The sequence below is a fragment of the Schistocerca cancellata genome, chromosome 2 (assembly GCF_023864275.1).
Source record: "Schistocerca cancellata isolate TAMUIC-IGC-003103 chromosome 2, iqSchCanc2.1, whole genome shotgun sequence".
NCBI lineage: Eukaryota > Metazoa > Arthropoda > Insecta > Orthoptera > Acrididae > Schistocerca > Schistocerca cancellata.
The window spans coordinates 1,090,020,732-1,090,031,875 of record NC_064627.1 but is presented as its reverse complement, the minus strand read 5'-3'; the positions used below and the strand labels follow the sequence as shown (position 1 = coordinate 1,090,031,875).

General features: G+C 46.6%; 1 protein-coding gene across 1 annotated transcript in view; it reads left to right on the top strand.

Moving 5' to 3' along the window:
• The first annotated feature begins 1,161 nt into the window (after positions 1 to 1,161).
• LOC126161233 (frizzled-9-like) overlaps positions 1,162 to 11,144 on the top strand; it is a 384,093-nt gene continuing 374,110 nt past the window's right edge. Inside the window, exons 1-2 of the mRNA XM_049916975.1 lie at positions 1,162 to 1,194; positions 1,253 to 1,674. Coding sequence (XP_049772932.1) covers positions 1,162 to 1,194; positions 1,253 to 1,674 — 455 coding nt within the window. The remainder of the gene's footprint in view (positions 1,195 to 1,252; positions 1,675 to 11,144) is intronic.

The window sequence follows — 11,144 nt, the reverse complement described above, 5'->3', positions numbered from 1 at the left end:
GACTAATATCTGAAGTAATGCTGAGGGAATTTGACGCCATGAATCCTGCAGGGCTGTTCATAAATCCTCAAGAGTACGAGGGGGTGGAGATCTCGTATGAAAAGCACGTTGCAAGACATTCCAGATATGCTCAATAATGTTCATCGTGTTTGGTGGACAGGGAAAGTGTTTAAACTCAGAACAGTGCTCCTGCAGCAACTATAGCAATTGTGGACGTTGGAATTGGCCAAGTCCGTCGGAATGCACAATGGACATGAATGGATGCACCTGATCAGACAGGATGTTTACGTGTCACCTGTCACAGTCGTATCTAGACGGGTCAGGGGTCCAATATCACGCAAACTGCACACCTCCGACACCAAAACAGAGCCTCCACCAACTTGAACAGTCCCCTGCTGACATACAGCGTCCATGGATTCGTTAAGTTGTCTCCATATCCGCACACGTCCAGCCGCTCGATACAATTTGAAACCAGACTCGTCCGACCAGGCAACATGTTTCCAGTTATCAACAGTCCAGTTTCGGTGTTGACGGGCCATGGCGAGGTGTAAACCTTCGTGTAGTGCATTCATCAAGGGTGCACGAATGGTTCTTCGGCTCCGAAAGCCCATATCGATGATGTTTCGTGGAATGGTTCCCACGCTAAAACTTTTTGATTGCCCTGTATGTAGCGGTTTGCGGAAGGATTGCACTTCTGCCACGTTGAACGATTCTCTTCAGTCGTCGTTGGTCCCGTTCTAGCAGGAACTCTTTCCAGCCGCAGCGATGTCGGAGATTTGATATTTTACCAGGTTCCTGATAGTCACGGTTCACTCGTGATATGGTCGTACGAGAAAATCCCCAATTCACCCCAAATTCACCGCTACCTCGGAGATGCTGTGTCCCACCACTCGTGCGCCGACTAACACCACGTTCAAACTCACTTAAATCTTGATAACCTGCCATGGTAGCAGCAGCAACCAATCTAACATCTGCGCCAAATACTTGTTGTCTAATATAGGCGTTGCCGACCGTAGCGCCGTCTTCTGCCTGTCAGTGAAATGCGCCGTTTTGTTTGGCCTCCTGCAGTGACGTGCCAGGGTGCTATGGCGTTAGGATTTGAGTGTGCAGGATGACTGCAAACAAACAGCAGATTAAATATTTAACTCTAACGACACCTTTATGCCCCTTATAAGTCCTGCTCCCAGATCTCCTGTAGTTCGCCCCTTGTGATCCGCCACTGTGATGTCCGAACCCCTCCGTCGTGTTGCAGGGTCCTCCCGGCGTGCCGTCGCGCTGCCAGCCGGCGTGCGACGCGGACGTGGCGTGGGCGGCGGCCGAGAAGCGGCTGGCCGAGGCGTGGGCCACCGGCTGGGCGGCGGTGGGCTTCGCCGCGTCGCTGGGGGCGGCGCTGACGCTGGTGGGCGGCGGGGGCGGCGGCCGCGGCCGGCAGGGCGGCGGCGGCGCCGGCTCGTCGGGGGCGGCGTCCGCGCGCTCGCCGCCGGCCGTCGCCTTCCTGGCGCTGTCGCACAACCTGTGCGCCGTCGGCTGGGCGGTGCGGGCGGCGGCGGGGCGGCGCGCCGTCGCCTGCAGCGCCGCCCACGCGCTGCTCATGACGCGCGACGGGCTGGCCAACGCCAACTGCGCCGTCGTCTTCCTGCTCCTCTACTACTTCGGCACCGCCGCCTCCGTCTGGTCAGTAGCGCGCTCTCTCTAAATGAGAACGCACAGTCGCTTCATAATGTAGTATCGATTATTGGAACACCTAACGACAGGCTCTTAGAACCTGAACTAAATTGACATTGTGTATATTCCATTTTCTTTGTATAAGACATGTATATAATAACATCACAACATTGCTGATTCGATAGATACCGTAACAGTCCTTCTGATATTATATTTTAAGGTCCCTGAAAGAAAGCTACATTTCGAATGCTGAAACCAGTTCAGTTCATCAACTCATATTTTGCTACCTTCAACTGACGAACGATAATAATCACAGATCATACTACTTTCAGAGGGGACATACGCATTTGGTTAATTTCAGAATTGTGTCACATAGTAACGAAATATGAAGCAATATTGAAATTAAATTAACCGATTGTTCTCAAAAGTAACGTTCATTCAACTAACGTTACAGAAGGAATGATCATGCTTTACACATACAACTGTAACCCAAATACATAACATGAATTAATGCAAATAAAATATCAATCATAATATTAAATTCTAAACAACTTTGGAAATGAAACTTCCTGGCAGATTAAAACTGTGTGCCCGACCGAGACTCGAACTCGGGACCTTTGCCTTTCGCGGGCAAGTGCTCTACCAACTGAGCTACCGAAGCACGACTCACGCCCGGTACTCACAGCTTTACTTCTGCCAGTACCTCGTCTCCTACCTTCCAAACTTTACAGAAGCTCTCCTGCGAAACTTGCAGAACTAGCACCCCTGAAAGAAAGGATATTGCGGAGACATGGCTTAGCCACAGCCTGGGGGATGTTTCCAGAATGAGATTTTCACTCTGCAGCGGAGTGTGCGCTGATATGAAACTTCCTGGCAGATTAAAACTGTGTGCCCGACCGAGACTCGAACTCGGGACCTTTGCCTTTCGCGGGCAAGTGCTCTACCAACTGAGCTACCGAAGCACGACTCACGCCCGGTACTCACAGCTTTACTTCTGCCAGTACCTCGTCTCCTACCTTCCAAACTTTACAGAAGCTCTCCTGCGAAACTTGCAGAACTAGCACTCCTGAAAGAAAGGATATTGCGGAGACATGGCTTAGCCACAGCCTGGGGGATGTTTCCAGAATGAGATTTTCACTCTGCAGCGGAGTGTGCGCTGATATGAAACTTCCTGGCAGATTAAAACTGTGTGCCCGACCGAGACTCGAACTCGGGACCTTTGCCTTTGCTCTACCAAGAGCACTTGCCCGCGAAAGGCAAAGGTCCCGAGTTCGAGTCTCGGTCGGGCACACAGTTTTAATCTGCCAGGAAGTTTCATATCAGCGCACACTCCGCTGCAGAATGAAAATCTCACTCTGGAAACTTTGGAAATATTACAGATTCAAAAATCGAACACTAGTTTTGGAATCACACAAATTCCTTTAATATGAGACATTTAAGAGGTCCTTTCACAGTCCCTCTAAATTTCGTAAAAGTTACATTTACATAATTTTGCTAAGATGGCAGAAACGTTGTGAAAACACTAATTGACTCCAATATGGCTACTACCACATTAACAGACATCAGGACTAATTTAACGTACAAGGGAAAAACTCTTTTGCGCCTAATATAAATTTCAATAGTGCTAGCCTTCAGGCAGCTTAATTTTACTGTCAGTTACACATTTACGCATTCTTTTTGTGACCTCACATCGCTTAAATGGCGGGGAGAGACAGGAGTAGGTATACATCTTTAAGAGTAGCCAAAACGCTGTTCTGAGTGAAGTAACGTTGAGGGAGGTCGAGTGCACGACCAACACCTTATTATTGTGAATAGCTTCCAAACGTACATTGGCGACAGTGGCAAAACATGGCCGCTCGCTGTAAATTTTGAACTACGTTTCCGTAATAAACGTAATTGTATGGACACATTTTCGTTGCATGGATCATAACGCGTACACTAGTAAAGCCTGGGACCAGACTCCTGGAGTCGACTGCAACCAGTATAACTCATCATTAATTATAAATGAAATTCATGGTCGGATAAGTGGCATCAGTTGACAGGGGGCTCAGAAAGTCACGCGGGTGACATATCACCCAGCAATTTTCTTTTAGTTATGTAGTCGCCTGCAGGGATTGTCCACAGACGTGAATTTAAATAGCTTCGAATTCCACTTTAAAGGTGACTATTTCACCGTTGTTGTTACGAAGTATAAAAATAACTTTATCTAAATTGCGTGCTCTGTCTAGTGACTACTGCAGGTTTTAAGTTTTTAGTGATCTCGAAGTTATACAACGCCGGAAATTTCCGCATTTATATTAATAACTTAACAACAAGCGCCTTAAATATCAAAAGTATTGTTATCACTCCGGAGACTGGTGCAATGCAACTCTCCGCGCTGTTGTATCTTAGACAGATCTGTCCATGTCTGCCACAGTTATTCTGCGTGGTCGGTGTGATTTTAACGTGGCCAGCGCTGGATCCCATGCTGTGCTAATTAGGTATCCTGTGTCCGTGTTCAGCAGATTAATCCAGCTGCGAATTTGCGCTGCTTCTTTAATAACTCTGTCCACATATGAAGATGTCGACGAGAGAATTTCGGTGTTTTTGTATTCCATACTGTGTCACTGTGTCCTGTACCGAGACAAAGCTCGGCCACTGCAGATTTCTCTGGTTCGTCGTGACGTGTGTGTCGGCGATGTTCGACGAATCTGTCCTCCGCGGTCTGACAAGTTTGTTCCACAGCTATAGGGAATCATGTAGACCGCAGACCTTCTTAAACCAAGATCGTCTTTCATTGGAGCCTAAAAGAGCTCCGAGTTCTGTCGACGGACGAAAGATGCATTTAACTTTCTGTTTCTCCAATAATCTTCCTATTTTCGAAGAAACACTGCTAGCGCGCGGCAATACGACCATTCCTGTTTCTTCCAGCTCCTCGCTTTGTCTAATGTATGCAAAGACGGATCGTGAGTGCTGGATTCTCTTCAGCACGCAACCGCACGGCTGCTCTAATAATTTGGCGACATTCGCCGATATTCAGTTTTGCTACTGTCTTGTACAGTGTGAATGTCGCAGTAGCATTACGAGCGAGCTATCTGACGCAGTAGCGTGACGCTGGTTGCTGGGCTTCAAGTGCACTGGGAAACACAAGAATCATACCTGAGTTACGTGTCTGCTTACATTTGGTACCGTGGAACCTCTTCTCCTGACGGTGGGACAGTGGTTTGCGTGCTGTTATCTTGATACTCCCCCCCATGAACCATGGACCTTGCCATTGGTGGGGAGGCTTGCGTGCCTCAGCGATACAGATAGCCGTACCGTAGGTGCAACCACAACGGAGGGGTATCTGTTGAGAGGCCAGACAAACGTGTGGTTCCTGAAGAGGGGCAGCAGCCTTTTCAGTAGTTGCAGGGGCAACAGTCTGGATGATTGACTGATCTGGCCTTGTAACATTAACCAAAATGGCATTGCTGTTCTGGTACTGCGAACGGCTGAAAGCAAGGGGAAACTACGGCCGTAATTTTTCCCGAGGGCATGCAGCTTTACTGTATGATTAAATGATGATGGCGTCCTCTTGGGTAAAATATTCCGGAGGTAAAATAGTCCCCCATTCGGATCTCCGGGCGGGGACTACTCAAGAGGACGTTGTTATCAGGAGAAAGAAAACTGGCGTTCTACGGATCGGAGCGTGGAATGTCAGATCCCTTAATCGGGCAGGTAGGTTAGAAAATTTAAAAAGGGAAATGGATAGGTTAAAGTTAGGTATAGTGGGAATTAGTGAAGTGCGGTGGCAGGAGGAACAAGACTTTTGGTCAGGCGAATACAGGGTTATAAATACAAAATCAAATAGGGGTAATGCAGGAGTAGGTTTAATAATGAATAAAAAAATAGGAGTGCGGGTAAGTTACTACAAACAGCATAGTGAACGCATTATTGTGGCCAAGATAGACACGATACCCACGCCTACCACAGTAGTACAAGTTTATATGCCAACTAGCTCTGCAGATGACGAAGAAATTGAAGAAATGTTTGATGAAATAAAAGAAATTATTCAGATAGTGAAGGGAGACGAAAATTTAATAGTCATGGGTGACTGGAATTCGGCAGTAGGAAAAGGGAGAGAAGGAAACGTAGTAGGTGAATATGGATTGGGGGGAAGAAATGAAAGAGGAAGCCGCCTGATAGAATTTTGCACAGAACATAACTTAATCGTAGCTAACACTTGGTTCAAGAATGTTGTATACATGGAAGAAGCCTGGAGATACTGACAGGTTTCAGATAGATTATATAATGGTAAGACAGAGATTTAGGAACCAGGTTTTAAATTGTAAGACATTTGCAGGGGCAGATGTGGACTCTGACCACAATCTATTGGTTATTAACTGTAGATTAAAACTGCAGAAACTGCAAAAAGTTGGGAATTTAAGGAGATGGGACCTGGATAAACTGAAAGAACCAGAGGTTGTACAGAGTTTCAAGGAAAGCATAAGGGAACAATTGACAGAAATGGGGAAAGAAATACAGTAGAAGAAGAATGGGTAGCTTTGAGGGATGAAGTAGTGAGGGCAGCAGAGGATAAAGTAGGTAAAAAGACGAGGGCTGCTAGAAATCCTTGGGTAACAGAAGAAATAGTGAACTTAATTGATGAAAGGAGAAAATATAAAAATGCAGAAGACGAAGCAGGCAAAAAGGAATACGAAAGTCTCAAAAATGAGATCGACAGGAAGTGCAAAATGGCTAAGCAGGGATGGCTAGAGGACAAATGTGAGGATGTAGAGGCTTGTCTCACCAGGGGTAAGTTAGATACTGCCTACAGGAAAATTAAAGAGACCTTTGGAGAAAAGAGAATCACTTGTATGAATATCAAGAGCTCAGATGGAAACCCAGTTCTAAGCAAAGAAGGGAAAGCAGAAAGGTGGAAGGAGTATATAGAGGGTCTATACAAGGGCGATGTACTTGAGGACAATATTATGAAAAAGGAAGAGGATGTAGATGACGATGAAATGGGAGATATGATACTGCGTGAAGAGTTTTACAGAGCACTGAAAGACCTGAGTCGAAACAAGGCCCCAGGAGTAGACAACATCCCATTAGAACTACTGACGGCCTTGGGAGAGTCAGTCCTGACAAAACTCTACCATCTGGTGAGCAAGATATGTGAGACAGGCGAAATACCCTCGGACTTCAAGAAGAATATAATAATTCCAATCACAAAGATGTGAAAATTACCGAACTATCAGTTTAATAAGTCACGGCTGCAAAATACTAACGCGAATTCTTTACAGACGAATGGAAAAACTAGTAGAAGCCGACCTCGGGGGAGATCAGTTTGGATCCCGTAGAAATATTGGAACACGTGAGGCAATACTGACCTTACGAAGGAAAGGCAAACCTACATTTGTAGCATTTGTAGACTTAGAGAAAGCTTTTAACAATGTTGACTGGAATACTCTCTTTCAAATTCTGAAGCTGGCAGAGATAAAATACAGAGAGCGAAAGGCTATTTACAATTTGTACAGAAACCAGTTGGCAGTTATAAGAGTCGAGGGACATAAAAAGGGAAGCAGTGGTTGGGAAGGGAGTAAGACAGGGTTGTAGCCTCTCCCCGATGTTATTCAATCTGTATATTGAGCACGCAGTGAAGGAAACAAAAGAAAAATTCGGAGTAGGTATTAAAATCCATGGAGAAGAAATAAAAACTTTAAGTTTTGCCGATGACATTGTAATTCTGTCAGAGACAGCAAAGGACTTGGAAGAGCAGTTGAACGGAATGGATAGTGTCTTGAAAGAAGGATATAAGATGAACATCAAAAATCAAAACGAGGATAATGGAATGTAGTCGAATTAAGTCGGGTGACGCTGAGGGAATTAGATTAGGAAATGAGACACTTAAAGTAGTAAAGGAGTTTTGCTATTTAGGGAGCAATATAACTAATGATGGTCGAAGTAGAGAGGATATAAAATGTAGACTGGCAATGGCAAGGAAAAACGTTTCGGAAGAAGAGAAATTTGTTAACATCGAGTATAGATTTAAGTGTTAGGAAGTCGTTTCTGAAAGTATTTGTATGGAGTGTAGCCATGTATGGAAGTGAAACATGGACAATAAATAGTTTGGACAAGAAGAGAATAGAAGCTTTCGAAATGTGGTGCTACAGAAGAATGCTGAAGATTAGATGGGTAGATCACATAACTAATGAGGAGGTATTGAATAGGATTGGGGAGAAGAGAAATTTGTGGCACAACTTGACTAGAAGAAGGGATCGGTTGGTAGGACATGTTTTGAGGCATCAAGGGATCACCAATTTAGTATTGGAGGGCAGCGTGGAGGGTAAAAATCGTAGAGAGAGACCAAGAGATAAATACACTAAGCAGATTCAGAAGGATGTAGGTTGCAGTAGTTACTAAGAGATGAAGAAGCTTGCACAGGATATAGTAGCATGGAGAGCTGCATCAAACCAGTCTCAGGACTGAAGACCACAACAACAACAACATCTAGATACTATTTGATGAAGTCCCACGTATGTTGTTCTTTGGAGTTATCTTAGAAGCTCCTCTCCAATGCCACAGAATAAAGTACATTGTTCCATTAGAAAAAGTAAAGTCGGTGTCGTTATTCGGCGATTACAAACGATAAAAATTACTTGCGAACGCCAGGAAATTCGCCATATTATCCAATATAACTTGGCGAAAACCACACATCGATATATTTATTCCTTCGGGATATATCTGCGGTCGCCTGTATGTTCTTCAGTATGCTAACATAGGTCGAATATTGGCTTGTTGCACAAGGGCTGTTGATGCACATTTTTTTAAAATTGAGTCGATAACTTTTTCAGAATGTTTGAGTTCCACGGAGAGTGGTAATTCACTATTATTCATCCGTTCTGCAATTTCATTAATGACTTTTTACAGCCAGCTGGCCCCTTGGAGTTTTAGAATGCAATGTTACGTGGGGGCATCTGGAAGTAAGTTACACAAGTAGTCCCATGGTAAGACGATCGCGCAACGCGGGCGACGCATTCCCAGAAAATACTACATGTTCCGGTTTTCCTGCAGGAACCTTTTTGCTGTTGTTCAGATAACAACTGCAACACACTGTTCGAGTGATCTGGTGCGGCAACTGGAAACGCACTCCGAAGTTGAAGTGCGTGACATAGTTCGATTCTTTTCGGCAGAACGTCTAAATTGCACACAGAGTCATCGAGAACTGCTACCAGTATGTGGGCCAAATGCAGTGTGATGCGGTGCAAGGAAAACTTGATCAAGGCCACACAGACGTCGCTGATGCTGACAGCAAAATCCAGCTCTTGCACTTTGTCACTCCCATCTTTTCGGCCGACTGAAGGTACATCTGGGGGGACATTTTCCAGCTATGAGACGTTCGCACAACGGTTCTCGAATGGTTCCGTGATTATGGTGTGGATTTTCATCGTACAGAATTGACCAGTTGGTACAACGTTCCAACCATTTTTTCCGAAGACTCCGTGACTATGTCCAAGAACAGTCATATATGGCTCTGAGCACTATGGGACTTAACATCTGAGGTCATCAGTCCCCTAGAACTTAGAACTATTAAACCTAACTAACCTAAGGACATCACACACACCCATGCCCGAGGCAGGATTCGAACCTGCCACCGTAGCTTGAAGAACAGTGTCATGTATGTGTGTCACTCTGAAGTGTAGTGAAGCATTCCCTGAAACTTAATTGACCTACCATAACAACAACGTGCAACCTCCATCTAGAAATCCACTCGTGTTTCCGTAGAGTTCGTCGTGCTTTTAGTAAATGTCTTTTCTGTTACTGAGTCCATACATATATTACCTGGCTCTCCTCTTTTGAAGCAGGCCAAATTACAGTATCGTTCTAGTTCTGAACACACAGTTTCATGAAGCATGTATAAAACAAACTAAAAATGATCGAAAACGCAGACCACTTTTGCGCTAGCTTGTTGCCTTAGGGACTTCCGGTCGTTTTCTTAATAGAGCTCCACTTAGTACAGAGGTAGCACAGGGTACTCAGTAGGTAGCGACCACGAAAGAGGAAAGCCGATTCCCGCTGTGCCGGGCTGTGCCGTTCCCTCTCCTCATCAGACCATCCCACCACGTCTCGTCGCGTCCCGTCGGGCCCCGAATAAATTACGATAGGAAGCGGCGCGCGCATCGAGCACGCGGATCTCGCCGCTCGTTCGCCGTTAAAAGCAAACAAGTTTCGCCTCGCCATCAGCACGGCGCGCGGAAAAAAGGAGCACGAGGAGATTATTTTAAATTATCGGCAAAGTGTAACAGCCGCGGCGCGCCTGTGATGGCTGCACCTCGCCACGGGCGTCATTATCGATAGTGGATAGCGAGGCGCGTCGACCCGCGGCGCGGTCGACAAAAAGCCACAGCGCTGCTCGGCTGTCTGGCCACTGTTTGTCTTAACAATTACGGCCGGGCATCCGCTCTGCTCTGCGCATGCGCGCCAGCCAGGTCTCACCTGTACGCAGTACCACGGCGCACCGGGCCATCGTCGGCTTTTTTTTTTTTTTTTTGTGGCGCGCGCAGCACTGTGGGTAATCACCGTGGCGGAGCGGCGTGCCAGATGCCATGATGGCCGTCCACAATCGATTCGATGCAGTTTTGATCGAGCTTTCCACGCCTCCTGCTGCTCCTCAACTTCTTCTGCCCCCTGCGCCGGAGATCTCTTAATTCCCGTTTGACGTACTGGACACTCACCTTGCTCCGGAATCCAAGCGCGAAGCACTGATCCAACATTGTGCAGGAATGGTAATGAGAGAAATGCAGATGCTACAAATATGGTATTTTTATGGCAGCAGTACTATAGCGTATGCAGAAAGTGTATGAATAAATGCTTCTGAAGAGTCGGTCATTCACACAGAAGTAAATGCCTTTGGCATCGACTCCCCCACAATTAAAGTTAAGTCGATGTGAGAAGGGACAGAGAACTGAAAAGGCGCTGTAAAATTTCATATTTTGTTATATAGTTTACAGAGCTACACCTCCACGAAATTTCATACGTTGACCATTTCCGCGGTGTTGGCCGTCGAATGGCGCTAGCTGCGCAGCATTTGTGCACCGCCGCCGTCAGTGTCAGCCAGTTTGCCGTGGCATACGGAGCTCAATCGCAGTCTTTAACACTGGTAGCATGCCGCGACAGCGTGGACGTGAACCGTATGTGCAGTTGACGGACTTTGAGCGAGGGCGTATAGTGGGCATGCGGGAGGCCGGGTGGACGTACCGCCGAATTGCTCAACACGTGGGGCGTGAGGTCTCCACAGTACATCGATGTTGTCGCCAGTGGTCGGCGGAAGGTGCACGTGCCCGTCGACCTGGGACCGGACCGCAGCGACGCACGGATGCACGCCAAGACCGTAGGATCCTACGCAGTGCCGTAGGGGACCGCACCGCCACTTCCCAGCAAATTAGGGACACTGTTGCTCCTGGGGTATCGGCGAGGACCATTCGCAACCGTCTCCATGAAGCTGGGCTACGGTCCCG